This window comes from Oryza brachyantha, chromosome 10, assembly GCF_000231095.2.
Source record: "Oryza brachyantha chromosome 10, ObraRS2, whole genome shotgun sequence".
Taxonomy (NCBI): Eukaryota; Viridiplantae; Streptophyta; class Magnoliopsida; order Poales; family Poaceae; genus Oryza; species Oryza brachyantha.
The window spans coordinates 10,895,933-10,918,457 of record NC_023172.2 but is presented as its reverse complement, the minus strand read 5'-3'; the positions used below and the strand labels follow the sequence as shown (position 1 = coordinate 10,918,457).

Sequence of the window (22,525 nt, the reverse complement as noted above, 5' to 3'; positions counted from 1 at the left end):
ACCACTTGATCAACGTAATTACGAGGTTGGCACCATGCGTCCAAAATTTATTTTTATAATTATAGCATCAAAGGGAAATTAACCGGAATGAAAAATGATCTAAACATGTCAGATTAAGTAAGATGGATCGAGGTAGCTGAAAGACAAAACGTAATCGTACTAGCTTTTTTTCTTTTCTGGAGGGGTGTCGGGGCAAGTACTAGAAGGTAGCACGACGCTGATCGAGAGGTTTCTACGTTCTCAGACGCCCATATTATATCCATGGGACGTAGGCAAAGTCTTCTCAGAAACGGGAAAAAGTTTTCCTAACTGGCCTAACAGAATCGGGCCTTGCCGACCTTACATATTTTTTCTTTCTGAGACCGCTGATTGTTCGGAAAAAACAAGTGGCCGATCGAAAATGTCACTTCGCTCTACAGCTACATGCATATATGTGCACGGTCTTCAGCACGTACGTAGGCCTGGTTCGGCAGTTGGGTGAGTATGTAGTCAAAACAAAATGGTAACATATTAGTATATAATTAATTAATTATTAACTATAAAAATAAACAAAATAAAAATAGATTAATTTGATCAACAATTTAGTTATCATATATATATATATGTATATATATATATATATGTATGTATATGCGTGTGTATACAGTGTATATGTGTGTGTCTATATACTCCTTTCGGTTGTTTGTTTGATGCCGTTGACTGTTTGGCCCTTCGTCTTATTTAAAAAATTTGTCCAAATATATAAAATTTAAAATCATACTTAAAGTTAATTAGTAATAAATTAAACCATAATAAAATAGTCAATAATTATATAAATTTTTTAATAAGACGAAGGGTCAAACGTAGATAAAAAGTCAACGGCATCAAATAAAAAAAAATCAGAGAGAGTATATCAGTATTAGAAAGCTAGAGAATCATAAATCCCAAGTTACATGTATACATGCAAAATTAAAATTTACAAATAACAACAAAACCGATTGGATAGATGCATGTAAGTATTTAATGTTTGTGTCAACCGAAGGGTGTTTACATTTCAACTAATGTATAATAGACTCGCTTCCCGTATATGATGATTAATTTGGGATTTGTACCCTTTCTCTTATATGATGATCAGTTTTTGATGGAGGGAGTATACTAATAGAGTTATGGTTGGTTAAAGTCTTATTTCAATGAAAAAAAATATGCATTATATTTTTTATTGATGGAGTAACGTTTTATGTGAAATCAGTTATCAATGTTTGATGTCGAAGAAACTTAAGATTATCGTAATATATATGATGATTAATCGATGGGGTGAATTAATGGTTGAAGTATGCACCACTGGTTAGATGCCACTAGATGCAAATTTGACGAGGTTGTATGCATATATGCAGCTGTGTTCATCTTGCATGAATGCATATATTATATACTCTCTACCTCTCCTGATCAACTGATTAATCAACATGTGGAAACAACTGTGACTCAAAGCTTTATAATATGGTTATAATAATCCAATATATGCCGCTAAATTTTTCCGATTGGATGCTCAAACACCTAGATTCAGAGCACAAGGTATTCTACTTTATGAATGTTTCTCTGCATCACCAAGAGCTTGCCAAACTAAATTCACAATGACGTCTATTCTGGCCTACTCATACTATCTATAAAAAGTCATAATCCATCTAAATTCCACTGTAATCTTTTTGTCCGCCAAAGTAGACTTCGCAGTCATACAGTCATCAAATATTTGATCAGAGATCAAGATCAAGTGGCATCTTAATTGTAACACAGCAGTGCATGCCCTCAGGTCCTATAAAACCTACGAGCCCATCACTTTGAACTCATCTCATTCTTCACTTTGCTAGCTAGCTCAATCACAATGGGTAAGCTCGTGGCTCTTAGCTTTGTTGTCCTCCTAAGCATTGGATTAGCCAATGCTAGCAGGGTAGCTAGATATGCTAGTGCTGGGGGTGGCGGTAGTGGAGAGGGAGGCGGCGGCGGATCAGCTGGTGGTTCCGGCTGGGGTTCTGGCTCGGGCTCAGGATATGGCCAAGCAGGTGGTGATGGATCATATGCTAGTGGCGGTGGAGGTGGAGGCGGAGGAGGTGGTGGAGAAAACGGTGGATCTGGATATGGTTCTGGGTCTGGATCTGGGTATGGACAAGCTGGTGGGTCTGGACCATATGGTGGAGGGTATGCACAAGGAGGTGGTGGTGGTCAAGGTGGAGGTGGAGGGCAAAATGGTGGATCTGGATATGGTTCTGGCTCTGGGTCTGGATATGGTCAAGCCGGAGGGTACGGACCGTATGGCGGTGGGTATACTCAGGCTGGTGGCCAAGGTGGTGGCGGCGGTGGTGGACAGAATGGATATGGCAGTGGCTCAGGAAGTGGGTCTGGAAGTGCCTATGGTGGGCAGCCATAGAAGTGCCTCGTCTCAAAAACATAGCACCAATACTATGTGTCACATGGTTTGAGAGATGTGTTATTAGAGTTTGCATGAATAATAACCAAAATAAAGGGCTTCACATGGATGTAATAATAGTAATTAAAGTGGTCTTGTATACCACTACACAGATGTAAGCTCACCAGTGTAATTGAATGTTACATGTCAATGAGTGCATTGTTCATAATAGTCTACACAGATATAAGGCTAATCACACTGCCGACTTAAACTGGCGGTGTGTTTCAGACGTAAAAACAATATCACTAACGATCGATATACAAAAATCCAGTAGTTGTGGTTTCCCTAAATTTGATTCTAATTTACCAAAAGGCCAGAAAAAAAGTTCATATTCCATCCGATCTACACAAGGCCACATGTCACAAGTGTGTTTGGAATATGAGAGACTCATTATCGAATCAAGACATCTGTGATCTTCATGCATTGCCACCTTACAATCTCAGCTCATACCTTTTACCATAAGTTTTTTATTTGACTCTTATTTGCTGAAAGTACTAACACATATTTGGGTATATATGTAAGTCACTTGAAACCAAAAGGTTACATGTACAACTTTTATGTAATTTCTCCATCTAAATTTATGTGAATAAGTTATGAATTATCTGTTGAACTTTATTGTGAGCAATTTTAATAAATATTTGGGGATATAAAGAATTTCAAATTAATCAAAAGGCTGTCAGCTATAAAGTTGACGTCATCTAGAGTTACAATTAACTTCCATATATGACAAATTTCGTGATTTCTGGGAAAGTATTAAGATGTAGCAAAATTTTAATATAAACTTTTGATACTTGGAGTTGTCTACTACCTACATAAACTCTTATACTAGCAAATATGGTATTTGAAGGTACCATCTTAAGAATGATAAATAAACTCTTCATATAATGTTTTCATATGTCTGAATTATCACGAGAAACGAATCTTTAAAAGATGAGTTGCCTGGTATTGTTACACGTTATCATTCAAACACTACTCTGGAACGGTATCTAGAAGAGATCACGTCCATAAAAATATAATTGATTTATTTTATAAAAACTAACATGTCTATGTGTTTGTAGTTGAATGACTATGAATAAAATTTATAAACCTTAATAAACAATTGCTTGGCTTAAACGTGAAACACGTATAGGCTGCGTCGAAACATAGGGTCATAAAAGCTAATTAGCCACACAAAAAACGATAAATATAATTAGCACATGATTAATTAAGTATTACTTATTAAAATTTGATCTTTTAAAACATTTTCATAAATATAAAACTTTTACACGAAATATATCATTTAGTAATTTGAAAAACGTGCTAACGGAAAACGAGAAGGAGTTCAGCCTAACAAGCTGAAACGAACGCAGCCATAGTTAACACAGAGATATTGCTCGTGGCTAAATACGAATTGAGACAGAAGCTTTAGAATCTTTTTAAACAAGATCTTCCGTATGACATGGGGGACAAAAATCTGTATCAGGCTCATCTTTTCGTATCTAATGCTTATAAATTTGATTTCTCAACCTAAATTTAGTGTAAATTTTGAAGTGTTTTCATTGTAGTTTATTTTTCTGCAGACTTTTAGATCTCTAAAAACACATATATACAATTTTTATTCATAAATATATTTTTTTTGCAAATATTCCGAATAAGCGAAACAATCAACTCCCTGTAAGTTGTCCAAGTTACAAAACAGAGCACAATGGCACAACTCAGAAATCAAGATATATTTGTATCTTTCCCTAGTTGAGTTCTTTTGCATCGTTTTTCATGGTCAAAAGATAAGTTAAATTATCACCTGTGTTCGTGTGTGTGTGTGTGTGTGTGTGTATATATATATATATATATATATATATATATACACGTATACCAAATTACTAACATATATATGTATATTGGCTCTTTATAAAAATTACAAACAACACATAGCCGACACAACTTGTTTATATCCATAAAAATTATGTGGTTTTCTCATTCAAACAGTAAATAAAAAACTCAAGAGTAACTAATTATATTATTTGCATAAGAAAAACAATTCATTTTACTTCCTCGAACTGTTTCCAAGGGAGCATTTAACTCCCTGAACTGTTTTTCGCTCATCTACATCCAAATTATTTGAAAACCGTTCATTTATGTTTTTTTGCTCTATATTGAAAAATTTGTAGGAGTATAAATGCATTACAAAGTTGCGTCCTACCATTTATCTTTAGATTTTTTTTCTCACAGTTTGCATTGCAGCATTGGTCGAAAGCACCTAACATTGATTGAAACCTGAATACTTTAACGTTCTAGTATAAATTAACCATCTTGAAAATTATTCTGAAATTTAATAATGATGGCATCTATAGCCATATGAAAATACCAGTTTAAAATACAATTTATATGAAGAATAACAAAATAAATGAAAAATGTAATTAGGTAGTTAAGCAAACCATTTTAATAGTATATGTCTTAAAATACCCTAAAAATACTTTAGGTAGTTAAATGATCCAACGTGAGTCTGACCGTGATCGGAGTGAGTGATCTTGTGCAGTGCACAATCGATTCATCGTGCACCTCAAACAATTTTTTTGCTTAACCAAGCTAGCATGCACGTCGCAGTCGGTGTGCGTTAGCACTATACCCTGATCTACTCGTGGTTTCATCGATAATGACGATCGGACGGCCAAATCTGCGACCATATAACGATCATATATCAAGTTTAGGTATTCTAAGATGCTCTCTGCTAGGACTAGAATTAATCTAGAATATTTATTTTTTAATCTAGTATATCAACAAATCTATTTATACTATTGTATTAACTACTATGGTGGAATATCTTTTTTCTTAGTGGCCAGTAGTAGAAATCAATTTCAATGACCCAGGTTCTCATAGCGATGATAATAATAATACTACTAGTAAAATACACCGTAATTAATCAAGCTGATTTGAGTTTAATTAACGAGTCAAAGCTACGTACCAATTAATTCTCGTGGTGTATCGCATATACGAGTCAGCAACGTCACTTTTTTTAATTTTTTTTTTTTGCGATGAAGTTAGCAACATCACTTTCTAGCATGTATATAGATACGTGCTAGCACAATATATATAGGCTAGCAAGCGACACTCGTAGTGCACGGTTTTCATGCTTTCGCTGACTAGCTACAGTACTTGACTGAACTTTTTTCTTTGTTTTTTTTTTTTGAAGAAATGCAGTATGAAGTCAACATAGATCAACCGCACGTATTAGGCGAACCTGATCAGAAACGAAAAGTTATGTTAAGAGTCATACCTTGCCTACCTTATACACACTTTCTTTTAAGAAACGCTGGTTTGTTCTGGCAAACCAGTGAACGAATATTTTCTCCAGATGTACAAAGTACCGAGTGAAATGAGCCCTCACACTTCGCATTGATCATGTCTCGTTCAATTCTTGTATCCAGCATTAACCAAATACAATTCTCGCTCACACTTCGCATTAATAAAAATACGAGACGTGCAAGTTATTAGTGCATACAACTATGTATCCAGCATGCATACATTAAATTATATTGTACGCTGTCACACGTGGATGGCTTTTAACTTCTTTTTCACTCTTCACCAGTTGAGTTTGATCTCTGTCATAATATTATGAGAAAAGAGTCATAGATCTATTGTCGCTCACTTAGACCGGCAAAAGGCTAAATTTTCTTATATGTATGAATATATATTAATAGAGCTTTTTTTATCCTTGAGAAGGTACCATGAGGTACCACTGTTTTCTACAAGGTACCAAATTTTACGTAGAAAACAGTTGTACCTCTTGGTACCTACTTAAGGGTGGTAAAATTGCTTATATTAATTTTAATTAAAATTTTATCATTCTTGAGGAGATGCCATTGTTTTCTATGTAAAATTTAGTACCTTCTAATATCTAAGGTATCAAGAGGTACCAAATTTTATATAGAAAACAGTGGTACCTCATGATAACTTCTTAAGGATGAAAGAAAAGCTCTAATATATATGCCCATAATTACTAAAACTTTGCCCATTCGTTGGTCAAATACTTGGACTCAGTACGCAGCATTATTATTTACGTCTCTCTGTATGCATGACTAAGGTCGTTACTAGATGTTTTATTCTCGTTAAATATAATACCATATCAGCATTTTTACGATGTAATAAGAAGATAATGACAAGAAAGATAAAATAAGTTTCATCCATAAAAGAACTATGTACTCCCAACGTAACGTGACTCTTCCGTGTATTGCGCAAGAAGCAATAAAATAAGACATTATATCTGTTATTTCAATCATCAATTGTTTTGTTGCTTACCTCGCTGCAGTGAAAACATAATAATGAAGCGCTAGATTCCGTTGGAAATGGCCTAAGTCGACATAGCTAATTAGCTAAATTATGCTCGTAGAAATTCAAACGTAATTTATGCTTACCTACCTGATAATGAGGTTTGTATAACCAGGCATAAAAGTCATAATCTATCTAATTTCGGCCATGCTTGTTTTCCCGTTTAAAGTAGTCTTAGTAGTTATATAGTATGTAGTAGTAAGTAATTGACTAGCTAGAGATCAAGTCCCATCCTGCGTATAACAGCTAGCCAAGTTGCATGCCCTCCGGTGCTATAAATACACACAAGCCCTTCGCTTGAAACTCATCTCCTTTACTTCTCTTGATATAACAATGGCTAAGCTTGTGGCTCTTAGCTTCGTTCTCTTGCTGGGTCTTGGACTAGCCAATGCTGGAAGGGTAGCTAGATATGCTAGTGCTGGTGGTGGCGGTGGTGGTGGAGGAGGTGGTGGTGGATCAAATGGTGGCTCGGGATGGGGATCCGGATCTGGATCTGGATATGGCCAGGCAAGTGGTGGTGGAGCATATGCTAGTGGAGGCGGTGGTGGCGGAGGAGGTGGGGGTGGACAGGACGGTGGATCTGGATATGGTTCTGGTTCTGGATCTGGGTATGGGCAAGCTGGTGGGTATGGCCCATATGGTGGAGGATATGTGCAAGGAGGAGGTGGTGGTCAAGGTGGCGGCGGTGGACAAAATGGTGGATCGGGATCTGGTTACGGTTCTGGCTCTGGATATGGTCAGGCTGGTGGCTATGGGCCATATGGTGGTGGGTATGCTCAAGCTGGTGGCCAAGGTGGTGGCGGCGGTGGTGGACAGAGTGGTCCCGGTGGCAGTGGATATGGTAGTGGCTCAGGAAGCGGATCTGGAAGTGCCTATGGTGGACACCCGTAAAAACATGTAATTCGATCATCTAAACAAACTAGAACCATTGGTTCATCTGTGACGCTTCCATATTTGATATATATGTGCTTTAGATAAATAATTTGTAATAAAGAACCAATACCGTTCGATGTAATAATCAAATGTGGTGACCTTGTATACCACAGTTCTACACGGCCGGCTCCCTGGTGTAATTGGATATATAGTTGTGTTGACAGTGCCTTATCATGCCTTATCATGCATGAATTTAAATGTCAAGAGAGCATTTCAATTTCTTGTAGCATAATCATGATGTATCAGGATAGAACTACAGTAGCTCCTCAGGCGATCCACCCCCATGTGCTGTGCACTATGCACGGAGAAACATTGGATTAATTAATATGAAAATGATTTTGCCATGCTGACCCTCTTCTGAACGGATAAGTTTTGACCTAAATGTCAAATTTCTAATATAATTGATAAAACATACTAAATTAAGTTTCAGTTACAAAACATAATTTCTTTTTGTCAATATTCTATCCTATTGTAAAAACAAATAAGAACCATATAGTTACAAACACGCATCAGTACAGTTTCATAGTGAGCTGCAAGCAGCCAGCGGGGGCCTGATGTGGACTTGTGGTTGGTTGAATATCAGATGGGACAGCCTACTTACACCCCTATCCGCGAGGGTGTACGGACAAGGAAAGAGAAATAGTGTTAAAATGTTTCGTCTTGATCATACTTCTAATTAATACTTCGATGATCATACACAATCCAACTAGTGAAGTTGTTCCCCTTTATTCCCTTTTATTTTTCTTCAATTCACACCCATGCTTCAAGACACATAAATCAATGAAAAAACCTACTGCTTCCAAATGAAGTTCACATGCTATGTAATTCACACCCTACTCATACTTAGGGCATAAATAATGGTGTGCCCCTAACTCATGGTCTCAAGGTTATATATTTTAGTTCTGATTTTACTCCTATAAAATTTTACTAGACATACTATCAGTGTAGTATAATAAAATCAGATTCATCAGATACAAAGCAAATGAATGGCTCACAATTATTCAGCGGTGGACCAACGACCAACGCTATTCGGCACACTCGGCCTACCAGGCCTTCTTCTTCGGCCAGCAACTCCTCCCTTGCGCTGATCTACTCTGACATGCTAAAGGCCCAGCAAAGTGCAAGTTCTTCCTTTGGTTTGCCTTTCAGCGCCGTTGTTCGACATCGGACCTGCTCCTTAAGCGTGGCTTTGATTCCCACTCTGCCTGCCCCTTGTGTGCCTAGGATTCTGAGACAGCGAACCACATCCTTAGTTCGCTAGACAGATCTGGCTCTTGGTTCTAACAATCGCGGGATGGGCTTCCATCTCTCCATCTAGGGGTGCCTATCTTCAGGACTAGTGGCCTTCGTCGAGAGCCCTCCTTCCGAAGCATCTGAAGGCTAGTTTTGACTCCCTTGTCCTTCTCATCTCCTGGCAGCTCTGGTTGGAACGCAATCGCCGGGTTTTCGATCACGAGCTTTCTTCCCTCCAGGATGTGCTCCAAGCCATCCGTTCGGAGGGCTTGCTGTGGTCCTCCGCTGGGGTAGCACCCCTTGGCGCATTGTTAGGAGATTAGCGTACCGTAACAAATGTGTTTCACTCTCTTAGGCGTTCTTTTGGGAGATTAGCTTGTAGCGTCTGGGCTCTCTCTGCTGTGTTGTTTTCCTTGGGGTCCCTGCTGGAGGCCAGTCTGATCGTATGCGTCGTGTATCAACACTCTTTATCTTTTAATTTATTGACGAGCAATTCTTTTGCGCGTTCGAGAAAAAAATTATTCGAGGGTAACTTAAAAAATTTCATCGAAATACTGATTACTTCTGCTACACTGCATGCATGGATGGTCCAATGCCAGGACGCCAGACTATACGTGGTGTTGAGTGCCTTTCCAGTTTTTCTACTCTGCCCACCTTCACATACTCACATAGGCCCAATCAAAGGAAATAAAAACAAAAAAACACTTCATTAGCCAAAAGTTATGCTGAACATATCCCATTCCATGATTCTTCGTGAAGCCACTGCATAGTTAATAATTATTAGATGCAAAGTGTTATGCTGATCACTTAATTATCACTGATTGGTTATATGCGAGAGACGCATTTCTGCTCAAGTCGAAATTAAAGCGTATGCTGCTCTTTTGTTTCTTCATCGCGCTATATTGTCAAGTATAATAATTAATCAATTGTCAAATGCCGCTGGAATCATAGTGTGTGGTTTTCGTACTTTCTCTGACCATAACTACCAACAATTTCAACCATACTTAACCTGCTTACAAGTGATAATTAAGTCAACCCGTGCCTGAAACAAATTAAAGGTCTGCCTTTACTGGCCATTTCCAACGTCATTTCCTTTATTCCTGACCGCGGTTTCGTTTACTAATGGAAACAGAAACGGCAAGCTTTACCGGAAATGGTAATGGAAACAGTAACACATATTTTCTGGCTGCTTTGTCGATATCCTGTATTGAGCCGCTAATTTACGAAAAACTCCGGGAAATTTCCAAATGCCCAAAACACATCTAGGCCGCGTTCGGAAGTGAAGGGGTAAGTTAACTTACCCAACACAGAAAACGGAGTAATAAATTAGTACATGATTAATTAATTGTTAATTATTAAAAAATATGAAATAGATTAATATGATTTTTTAAAACAACTTTCCTATATAATTTTTTTTGTAAAAGATGCACCGTTTAGCAGTTTGGGAAACGTGCGCACGGAAAACAAGGAAGATAAGTTATCTTACCGCTATAGTCGAACGCGGCACTAATAGAGTAGCCTACGAGAATTTTGTTATGGAAAATACCTGCAGGCCCAAAATCATCATAGCCTATAAGTCTTGTTGTAGCTAATCCTAACCCTCTAACCCACCCATATATAACAACCAACCATCCAGCCACATCTACCGTGGTCTTCCCCAGCCGATGCTGGTTGCTGACCCCAATCTGCTCTCTCGTCCCCATAGGTCACACTGCCTGTCAGCCTGCCTTCACCTCCCTTCTCCGTTTATTATTTGTGACATATTGGTTACCGAACTTATTATTAATTTGTCATATCATCGAGCTTTTGTCGATTATTGAACTTATTATTCGTGACATCCTTACGTGCTCCAGTAAGTACTAATGACATGAATTTATTATAAATGATATGAGGGAGTAATGTGGTATGATTGTATGAAATGGTATGGGTGTGCATTCATGCAGATGGTTGAATATACCCTATCATATATAGTTTATATTTTCAACATGAATTTCGACTTTCGACTTATATTGTTACAATTTCGTTCCAAAGGTTATGTTTTCGAAATTCTGACATTATCAATATCGTTACTGTTTTAAATCTACTGCTCTATTTTCGTTTCCAATAAAATAAAAAAATAGAAATAGAAATAGGAGACATTTTTTCAACGGTTTTCATCCCTAACTCGATGGCAGCTAAATTTCGCCAATGTTTTAGTTACAAGTATATGTGAAATTAAACGTATTAAAGTCGAACTAATAGTCTGACTATACGTAATGCTCACAATTAATTCATCGATCATACATGCTTTTTTTCCTCTTTAGGTCCCATTGGATTCAAAGAAAATTCATTGAAATTTTAGAGGATTTCATTCCTATAGGAATTTTTTTCTACAAAGCCATTTAAATCAAAGGAATGAACTCTATGAAATCCTATAAAATTCCTATGGATTGCCTTTTCCCATATAAGTTTTGAAGAAAATTTAACAAAAGGATGAACCTCATGAAAAAATCCTTTGAGTATTTATCTCTTCTCAAATTTTTGTGTTTTTCCGAGGTCCAATCAAACGATCATTCCTACATTTTTCCTATATTTTGTAATACTCTAGTTTACACCTACATTCCTATTCCTATCAGAATCCTATGTTTTTTCTATTACTCTGTTTTTTCATTCCTGTCATTGAAAGGGGCCTTAACGTAGAGTAAAATTGCTCTACACAATCGTACCTGTTCTGTAAATCTTCATATTTTGTCATCACAGCACAAGCATGCATGCATGCTGCCAGGTTAATTCGTCCAGTAATCCTACCTCCATTTTTAGGTTAAGGCCTCATGCATTGTCTACCCAGGTTGGAGATACTAACAAGAACACCAGCTGGCCGGTACGCACGCAAACTGACAAGGCCGACACTATAAAATACATTAGTACTATATAATATATAAGATAATGTTCACAAAAATCTAGGGCTAGATGCTTGCATTCTTAATGATACTATTGACAAAACCCTCACTTCCCTGAATTAAGTGGCACTATATATAGGATATATATCCATGCATGGACTATCAACCAAAGTAGGGCTCGATGGTCAAATGGATGGGCTTATATTTACATGCATGGCTTTGGTACTTTCCCTGAACTAAAGAACTAATTTAATCAGACCAATCTCATCCAGCCCAAACCTAATAGTCAAAGCCTTCAGACAAAAACGTTGGCTTTGGCCCGAGAGTCGTACATTACCTACTCGCATGTTCTTTTTATTCCTGGAACACACTGCCGTGCTCACTGTTTGCCAAAACTATTGACCAAAAATGTTATTATGCCCCTGCATCTGTTGTGTACTGAAAGTTGAAAGATAAAAAATTATCTGATTTTATTTAATAGTATAAACGATAAAATTAATCACACAAAGTTAAAAGTTTACTCTAGCACGATAAATGATAAACTTTTGTACTATTTAACTATTTGAGAAATATACACACAAAAAAACAAGGAAAAATCTAACAAAAACACAGCGAAATAACGCAACCGTCATATAGTTGAATAATGTCATGATGGTCTTGCCGTGGTAGTTGTAATAAACATAGTGGTCCTGTGGCTACTTCCTCGGTCGACAATTTTATATTGTAAGACATTTTGACTATCTAGATTTATCTATTGATCGATATATATTACTCCATCCTCCCCTAAATATTTGACGCGTTGACATTTTTATACATGTTTGGATATTCGTCTTATTTAAAAAATTTACATAATTATTCATTATTTTTATATCATTTGATTTATTGTTAAATATACTTTTATGCATATATATAGCTTTACATATTTGATAAAAAAATTCGAATAAGACGAATAGTCAAACGTTTATAAAAAAATCAACAGTGTCAAACATTTAGTTACGGAGGTAGTATTTATATATATATCTGGATTTAGTAGCATGTGTATAAAATCTAGACAATATATACTAGAAAGTTTTAAATTGTAAAATAAATCTAGTAGAGCAATTTTACTATCCTTGAGGAGGTACCAATAGATATCACTGTTAGATACCAGGAGATACCAAATTTTACATATAAAATAGCAGTACCTCATGTACCTTCTTAGGGATGGGAGAAAAGCTCAATCTAGTATCGTACGTAGACGCATGTTTGGGATGGTAACCAGTAACTGTTGTTTATGGTTTACGTCTCACCGTCCATGACGACGTGTTAAGTTTTGACTCGATCTACAATTTTCATTGTTATAGCTTCTCAAGCAACCCAAATGCAAACAATATTGAATAGGAAATATTAGTATAGATAGCACCTTGTTATAAGTGAAATACTAAAGTAAAAATTGATTAGAAATGACTACAAATGTTAGGCAAATTTCCAGGTACCCATCCTACTTATACAGTGCGAAGGGACTGAATGAAAGCGCAAGAGTAGTTTGTCTAGGTGTGCCTCATAGATGAGCAAATTTCTTTGCCATCCGGAAAATCTCTTGAAATCAGCTAATGCCATATAATTTGCTCACCAGTAACCAGAAACACAGGAATTCAAAGCTAATGAAGATGTGCTACACCTAGAGATATATATTGCAGGAGTGTCAAATTTACATTGGTACACATAATCAGTTAGTAGCTTGTCAATATCCATGTAGCTTGAAATTAAGGACAGTCTTATCTTTTCACTTCTACATATGCTTATAAGCCAAAATTTTAATTTTTAATCTTAAATTTGAAGTTGATTTTAGAGGTTGTCATTATAGCTTATTTTTCAGGCTGGGCTTTTATATCGCTTTGAACACATATAGAAAAAAATTTTACTCACAAATTATTTTTCGATTGCAAATATGTCATCTGGTTTTCTTCGTGAAAAAAACCAAACAATCACCCCAAGGTAATTCCGTAATTTGCAGTCAAATCGAAGCCTAAATTTGAATCAGGAAATGAGTGATCAATTTAACAAAAGATGAACAATGCTTCGGTATAAATGAGCTTGGGTTTCTAGTGTGCCTTGCATTCTCTACTGATCACCAAATCACAAAGGCATCGCTTTACTATCAACTACAGCTGACTATAGTCACACTAGCCTGCCGTACCTGAACAATGATGTTCTACATTAATTATTTTTTAATCCAATGAACCATATTTATTTATACTACCACGATCAACTACTAGCAATATAAAAATAGAATATCTTTTTCTGCTGGTAGTAACTTACAATCAACTACTAGCAATATAACAATAGAATATCTTTTTCTGCTGGTAGTAACTTACAGATCAACGGTTGAATCATTCTACTAGCAATAATAATACTAATAGTAGAATACTGCTTTGCTGTAAAGAGCACCGTAAAGACACTCCTCAGCAATTCATATTGCACAATTTTCCCTAATAAAACAACCCAGAGAATACAATTAACAAGGAACAACAAAAGTTTCCAGAGGGGAGAATCTTCAGAGAAGCTACTAGTGCTCAACTCAACTGCTCATCCTCATGTAGTGCCGAATTGATTTATGAGCTGAATTCGTTCATGGAGTAATTAATACACTAGGCCAGATTGATTAATAAGCTGAATTATTTCGAAGATAATAGATGGACCAAAGAGGCGGTCGAAATTGAATTTACTAATGGTGCTGAATCTTTCATCCAGAAGAGGTGAGCTGCACACTTGCGCAGATAAGATGTAATATGGGCTTAATTGGTTTATGACGTGAATTCATTCACGGAAATCTTGGGCCTTCCCACGCGGGCCAAGAAACCGTACAGCCCGGCCCATAAATTCTCCGCCCGTCGCCTTGTATGCCGCCGGGAGATCAGGGGGTGGCCGTGGCCATCGCCGCCGCCGTTGTCAGTGAAGGTAGAGTCCGTCGGATTCCGACGGAGTAATCAAGATAGTGGTCTGGCTAGCGTACTGCCGTAGAAGCGCCGGCTACTATGTACAACTATCTCGGTCACTACATGTTTTGCGCCATTGACTTTTTTATACACATTTAATTATTCATCTTATTAAAAAAATTTACATAATTATTAATTATTTTTATATCATTTTATTTATGGTAAATATATTTTTATGTATATATAGAGCTTTACATATTTAAAAAAATAAATAAAACGAACGGTCAAATATGTGTCAAAAAATCAATGGCGTCAAACATGAGAGTATGTTGCTTATCTTACGGGATAAGCGAAACGGTGTATTTATTTGAGAATAAAATTTTTATGTATGTGTTCTTATCTATCTGAAAGCTAATGGTAAAAAAATAAATTATAATAAAAAAACCTTAAAATCAACTCTCAAATTAAATTTAAAAAATAAATTTTAGCTATAAGAATAAGAGGAAAGACGGGGTATGCTGGCATTTAACTTCTTGCCAAGTGACCGCCGCCGGAGTCCGGGCGCCCAGCAAAACTGGGGGCGTCTTTCCACTGGGTCACACCATCAACGAGCACACGGCGAAAAACAGGCTGCACTGGCTTGGGTTCTTCGGCAACTTTTATGCTCTTTAGTCTGTACGTATCTGACCTGAATGCATGACAACCAAGTGTACCCCAAGAGAAACAAATTACTTGCCTTGCTCTCGTAGGGCATGTCCGTCCTGTGCTTTGTGCTTGCTGGATTAGAACTGACGGTCAAATGCCTGGGCTCACAGAACGTGGTATCGAGGCTGCTTTCCCTGACCTAACAAGGGCATATATACCTACGACCTCCCAGATCGACCTCGACACAATGTATATACCATTACGTAGTCAAGGCGAATCAATCAGGCAAAAGGGATGCAGGTTTTCCGTTGATTGGTCCAAGAGTCGTACGTTGCCAACCTCTCGTTGGACCTATACTCACACTGCACACTGCAACGCTGCTCTGCTTTGCTAAAACCAGTGACCAAAGTGTCACATTGCACACCGGCATTGCATGGCCTCCAGCACTATAAATAGAGACCCACGCAGCCATCGTATGCTTCATACTCATCTCAGCATCCAGAGATTTGCTCGGCTAACAATGGCCAGATCCAAGTTTGTGGCACTTAGCTTTATCGTCCTCCTTAGCATTGGACTGACCAATGCTACAAGGGTAGCTCGATATGTGAGCGCCGGAGGCGGCGGTGGTGGAGGAGGTGGCGGTGGTTCCGGGAATGGTTCCGGGTGGGGCTCTGGATCTGGATCTGGATACGGCCAGGTCGGTGGGTCATCTGGTGGAGCATATGCTAGTGGAGGTGGCGGTGGAGGAGGTGGAGGAGGTGGGCAGAACGGTGGATCTGGATATGGTTCTGGATCTGGTTCAGGATATGGCCAGGCTAGTGGATATGGGTCTCATGGTGGTGCATATGCTCAAGGAGGCGGTCAAGGTGGTGGGGCAAATGGTGGGACTGGATATGGTTCTGGGTCTGGCTTTGGATATGGTCAAGCTGGCAGCTATGGTCCTCATGGCGGAGCATATGCTCAAGGTGGCGGACAAGGGGGTGGCGGCGGCGGTGGATATAATGGTGGATCAGGTTATGGTTCCGGCTCTGGCTCTGGGTATGGTCAAGCTGGTGGATACGGACCTTATGGTGGTGGATATGCCCATGCAGGCGGTCAAGGTGGTGGCGGTGGTGGTGGTCAGAGTGGTACAGGTGGCCATGGATATGGAAGTGGCTCGGGAAGCGGCTCTGGGTCTGCCTATAGTGGTGGCCACCCATAAAACTTCTATCGAAATGAACTAAATTATGTGTGCCAACATGTATGCCACTGAAAATAATATGTACCAAATAATAAGCCATGACATGCTTGTCATAGCTGGTTAGTTGTAATAATGCTAGTAGTCTTTTCAGGCTGCTAATGATCATGAATGTATGTGAACTTTATCCTTGATCAATTGGTAAAATTTCTCAAAAAACGAAATAAATCAATATAAGACATGTTTGTGAAATCATTGTTTTCATTTAATAACTTTTGGGTGATCAATTGGCTAAGTCGATGAATTGGTATTTTGTGGAGTAGTTGCCCATCTGAAACCATCTGATTGTGGATCTGCCGCAACTCAATGTGAGGGTTCTTTCTTTAACATCAGTTTAACCTCTTACACATGTTGAATTATACTGCCAGTATACTCTTTTTAGAGAAATGATACTGACAGATATAGTTGAGCAGTGGCTGCTCTCATCTTACAAGAATATATACACAGTGCCATCAAGATGCTCAATAGCAGGGTCCGTGCCGTCCATAAATATATTGTTTCCATGCAGAAATGTAATTTCTGTCATTGATGTTCTGTCTCCAAAATATGGCATCTGTTCGATTTGCTTGAATAGTCATTCAAAATATATTTGCCAACTGTTACTTCAGACAGCTATCAACTGTAAATCCTTGTACCCTCACCGCATGTTATATGCCGCTAGACAATTCACTGCTTAGGCAAGTCTTGCAAGAAGGCTACCAGCGATGGAGTCAGAGAAATTTGAAGATGACTTCTTGATGCTCTGCTAACTCGATAGTATATATTCTCTTTGTTGTTAATCAACCATTGTACTTCAGGCGATGATGATCCTCTCAGAATTTTCAGGAATACAGTGATTGACTGCGTTCAACTTCCAGAAGTTTTCTAAAATTCATTGCTAAAGTTCCTTGCTAGAATTTTTCACTCATCTACTGCTAACAAAATTCATCCCCTCCCTTTTTAGTAAACAAATCTGTCAATTTGTACATGTGGTTGATTTTTTTCAAGTGATGCAATGCATGGGCATTTTGCTAGTCTAATAAAAAAATAATGTTACAACTCTTTATATAGGATTTACTTATTATATATATTTAACAGATATTGCACAATAAGTTGAGTATATTATTATCGTTTACGTACAGAATTACTTGGCTTATTGGTGAAAGAAATTAATGAGAGCAATTGTATAGAATGACGTTGATCGGAGACCAACTCATAACCTTTTTTTCAAATATTCTCCAACCTAACCACATCAATTGTATACATATGTCGTGAAGCGGTTCCAAATTAACTCATCATCCATGATACCGTGTCATGTTATATCTAATATCGTCACCCAACACCATTGACCGTTCTATACTTCTCCCTAAGCCTAGTCATAATCCCGTAATTAATTGGCTGAAATTTTACTGCCTCCACCGGCTCTACTAACATAGGCTCCACTAGAAGACATAACTAACCTAGAACCAAATCTCCGTTTGGCTCCAGTGCTAGGATTTACTCCCATATCACTGGATACTCCAATGCTTAACAAGAGCAGACTGAAGCTATGGATCCCACGTTAAGTTGCAGCCATTGTGAGCGTACTTAGCGAAATGGAAGATGAACTTCTACGTTACTATTACTGAAGTATTTATAGCATGAAGTAGTGGCCGTAATGCACACCTACAGATGATGTGATACTGTTAAAGTAGTGAAGTATGACCAGCCTGCTAGGTAGGTATGATCAATTGATGATCTATATATATTGATGTGCCAGGGTCGGGAAAGAATCACATCATTAATGGATCGAATATAATAATCACAGCGATTTGATCAGCATCCGATTAGTAGGAAGTGGTATATCATTGTATATGAGTCGCATCACTAGCTAACCATTGTTTAATTACTGTGGTGAAATCTCTGCATTGTTTAGTATAGTACGTACTCAACGCAGCGTCTTCAGATGACTTGTCTGCTAGCGTGGCTTTCCTAGGTAGGGTCCCCTGCATCGACGTGCATCATGCATTTTCAGACCGCAATTGAAGCCGATCTGCGAGACTATGTAACGCTCATCTGATCTTCTTCATTAAAAGATCGAACTACCTCTTATAAATTTCTATGTTTCCAAACACCACGGAATTTTATCATTAATATCGGGAGGTATCACATTTTCTAACATAAAACTTCGCTATCCGAACGTACTAACATTTTACATAAAAAAATTAGTACCTTTAAATTTCCTGAAGGATAGTAAACATTACATGGTTATATAAGCCCCCTTTTATTGTTATTCTTATTGTAAGGGAGAAACCTAGCTTTGGTGGGTCGAAAAAGAATTCGAAGCATGAACACGCTGTGTTCCAAGAAAGTTCTAAAAAAACAGAGAAACTACGTTATATTGCAAGTGAAAATACCCAACCATCCAACGGCCCATGTAGGTATGCATGCATACTTTGCAAAAGCAGCCCATCGTAGCTGTAGCCCAATAGCTCATCGTCAGCAGCTGGACGGCTGAACGGCACAGTTCAGTCCTGTCCATGCTTTGCCTGCCTTTTTTTTTCCTTTAAACCCACGCGGAATTATTCCGCATTTATAGTAAGAAGAAGCGAATTGATTTAGTTTATAGAAAAATCGAGCCCAAAAACCTTACAAATACACGCTTTGCTTGACTTGCCTCATCACGACTCTCCATCGATCTGCAGTCTATCAGAAAGCCGATCGGCTAGAATCAAAACTAGACTTCATCTGTTTGATCATATTTCAAGTTCTATTGTTGAAAAATAAGATTTTAGGTTATGTACAAATAATTTTTGGGGCTAAGTCTTACAGTGTTAGACTTGAAACCTCAATTGATTTCATCAGAATTCAACCGTGGCAGTACAGTATGAGACGTGGTTTGTGTGAGGTACTTATTGATACAGTGGTATATAGAGCCAAAGATTGATTATGCTTCACATGACAACAAATAACCACATACAAATTGATTACAAAGCACACATTCATAAAAAGCCAAAGGTAAGCCTTTATTACATACAATATTAGTTGAAGTGCACAATATATTAAGTTTCATCATATAGGTGGTACCGTATGTTTAGCATTGAGCTCCTTCAATTCAGATAATGGTTCTATGGGTGCCCACCGGCAGAACCAGACCCGCTTCCGGAACCACCTCCATAACCACTACCGCCTGGTCCGCTCCCACCACCTCCACCACCGCCACCGCCACCTCCTTGAGCATATCCACCATATGGTTCATATCCACCAGCTTGACCATATCCAGACCCAGCACCATACCCATACCCGCCTCCATTACCGCCACCGCCACCACCACCGCCACCACCGCCGCCACTAGCATAAGGTCCATATCCTCCCGCCTGACCATATCCAGAACCAGCTCCATAACCATAACCACCGCCTCCCCCACCACCTCCACCACCGCCGCCGCCGCCACCACCACCGCTAGCATATGGTCCGTAATATGGGGGGTAGTAAGGCCCATAAGGTCCGTAATAACCACCTCCACCTCCACCTCCTCCTCCTCCGCCGCCACCACCGCCACCGCCGCCGCCCCCTCCGCCGCCGCCTCCACCATAATAAGGTCCATAATAAGGCACATATCCTCCGCCTTGTCCATATCCAGATCCAGAACTATATCCAGATCCACCACCTCCACCGCCACCTCCGCCGCCACCTCCACCTCCACCGGCGTATGCTCCTCCAGGACCGCTAGCCTGGCCATACCCTGAACCAGATCCATAGCCAGAGCCACCCCCTGACCCGCCACCACCTCCCCCTCCGCCACCGCCGGCGGCGGCGTATCTAGCTACTGCCCTAGCATTGGATACTCCAATGCTCAGTAACACGACGAAAGCAGTAGCTAGGAGCTTGTTTCCAGCCATTTTGAGCTTTACTGCGGTTGAAGGATGAGATGGACAGAAAGCAAGCCTGCACACAGGTATTTATAGTGCAGGTAGGGAGACCATGGAAGACGGTATACATTGCAAAATGACACTTGTAAATTCATGGTGACGAGATGCAGCAGTTTAATTACCTCTTCAACGAACGATTAGTATAAAATGGAGCGGTATTACACTACGACTTTTGCTGGATAAATCCTGCAAGTGAACATTTTGTGACTTGGCCTGACTGTTACGTGTGGATTAGCTGAGTTTGATAATGACACTGCATCGCATAATTAAGGCCAGGTCAAGTAGCAATACCACGTACTCGAGTTCAGGCATTTGACCATGCATATCTATCCATTACAGAAATCAGCATATGTAGCCTGACAAAACTACTATTACTTTGATCAAATTATCCCAAAACTACAGATTTAAGGTTATGAATCATAAAATTACAAATTTTACAACAAATTTTCCTGAAAACCTTAGATTTAAGGTTATAAAAAAATAGAAGTTTTAGAGTTGCACTATTATATTTTTAAAATTACAAGAGTTGTAGTTCTAGGATAAAATTGATAAAATTGATGTCAAATGTGTAGTTTTGTGATAGCTATGTAGTTTTGTAAAATTTACTCTCATTTCTTCATGAAGAGAACGTTTGCCCCTCTTGTCTACACATGATCAGAACTGTATAGAAATGCTTCATTTTTACGTTAGTATGTAGACTATTGAGAATGGATCATGAAAAACTGCGGTATAACGTGGTGGTAGAGTCGGGTGCGTACGACTTTATTACAAGAATTTAAATCTACCTCTTTTTCATAATATAATATTTTATAGTATTATCTAGATTCATATGAATACTAATAAATATTGACATATATAAATAATAAACATCAATCAATAGATAAATCTATGCATAGTCAAAACCTGTTATTATGTGTATAACATAATATAATAGAACATACTTTTTTTCAATGATTAATATCAAGTTGTACTTGGTTTGAAGTCTTATTCGTAGCTTTTCAATGTTTTATGTTTTCATATTTGTGTAATTTGGAATCAATAAATAATGATTTATTGAATTTAGAGTATAAATTCCCTCGACATGCAAAATAGATGAGTCTTTCACGTCGCCCACGAATCCATGATATTACATATATATCGACAATGATGATATTAATTTATACTTATAAACCAAAATTTAAATTTAAAGTTGACTTTTTTGGTTTTCCATCATCGTTTATTTCGTAGAATTATGTATTTTAATATCAGAATTACTAAGTGCGTAACTAGTATAACTACTGTTATATGGGTTAGATTTTAATATGAACTTAGTGAGATAAAAGAAAACTTAACCTTTGACCTCCATCTTCAATATACAATTGTCCTTCTGTGGGTTTTCCATTATATATATTGAGAAAAATGTTAGTACGCGTACGTAAGACTGTATGAACAATTATACACTATCGAATTTGTCTCGCTTATGAAGAATAAATGTCCCGTTGACGGAGTACGAGTCCGCGTTGATTTGGAGATGTCGATACGTACTTTAATTAGTGTCCTATATATGTGCAATTTACATGCACAGGGTTAGGTTAGCTTGTTTTGATAACGTACTCAGGCAGACACACGCTACGAACGTACGAGTAGTACATGCGACGTCAACACGCAGGCTATAATATATTAACATATATCGTGTGTCTCTCTGTTCGATCGATCACTTCACTGTCGTCATCAACTAATTAAACCAATATATAACTATCCATCTGAATGCTTAAAACACTTCTAGCTCGTTCGTCAGTCGTCACGTACGTACCCTGTAAAACGCACACAGATTCATCAGATTAATAATCCTAGGTAAATTATTAGGAGTAACAAGTTTCGTTGAAGCTGTACTCACAGCGTGACAGCTCGATCGATCAGTAAGAAAATCTGTAAAAGGGGGAACATTTCCAGTAAAAGCACAGGTTACCCAGCTCGCGAAATTTCCAGTAGATCTATTGCGCGCTGATGGATGTTTTTGTTTATCAGACCGGATCATGACGATTCTGTACCTGCGAAGATCAGCT

General features: G+C 38.3%; 4 protein-coding genes across 4 annotated transcripts; 3 read left to right on the top strand and 1 right to left on the bottom strand.

Moving 5' to 3' along the window:
- The first annotated feature begins 1,828 nt into the window (after positions 1–1,828).
- LOC102705467 (glycine-rich cell wall structural protein 2-like) lies at positions 1,829–2,434 on the top strand. Its single transcript, XM_006661747.2, has one exon. It carries the CDS (start codon positions 1,859–1,861, stop codon positions 2,399–2,401), a length of 543 nt encoding a protein of 180 aa, XP_006661810.1. The 5' UTR covers positions 1,829–1,858; the 3' UTR covers positions 2,402–2,434.
- Positions 2,435–7,056: 4,622 nt separating this feature from the next.
- Positions 7,057–7,636, top strand: LOC102704918 (putative glycine-rich cell wall structural protein 1). Its single transcript, XM_006661745.1, has one exon. It carries the CDS (start codon positions 7,079–7,081, stop codon positions 7,634–7,636), a length of 558 nt encoding a protein of 185 aa, XP_006661808.1. The 5' UTR covers positions 7,057–7,078.
- An 8,237-nt stretch (positions 7,637–15,873) lies between these two features.
- LOC102704646 (putative glycine-rich cell wall structural protein 1) lies at positions 15,874–16,554 on the top strand. Its single transcript, XM_006661744.3, has one exon. The coding sequence runs from the start codon at positions 15,874–15,876 to the stop codon at positions 16,552–16,554; it is 681 nt and encodes a 226-aa protein (XP_006661807.3).
- Positions 16,555–19,676: 3,122 nt separating this feature from the next.
- LOC121055585 (putative glycine-rich cell wall structural protein 1) lies at positions 19,677–20,450 on the bottom strand. The gene has a single exon (XM_040528417.1). It carries the CDS (start codon positions 20,448–20,450, stop codon positions 19,677–19,679), a length of 774 nt encoding a protein of 257 aa, XP_040384351.1.
- Positions 20,451–22,525: the final 2,075 nt, after the last annotated feature.

Coding starts and splice junctions, on each gene's coding strand:
- LOC121055585 (XM_040528417.1), bottom strand. CDS start 20,450: ATGGCTGGAAACAAGCTCCTAGCTACTGCTTTCGTCGTGTTACTGAGC.
- LOC102704646 (XM_006661744.3), top strand. CDS start 15,874: ATGGCCAGATCCAAGTTTGTGGCACTTAGCTTTATCGTCCTCCTTAGC.
- LOC102705467 (XM_006661747.2), top strand. CDS start 1,859: ATGGGTAAGCTCGTGGCTCTTAGCTTTGTTGTCCTCCTAAGCATTGGA.
- LOC102704918 (XM_006661745.1), top strand. CDS start 7,079: ATGGCTAAGCTTGTGGCTCTTAGCTTCGTTCTCTTGCTGGGTCTTGGA.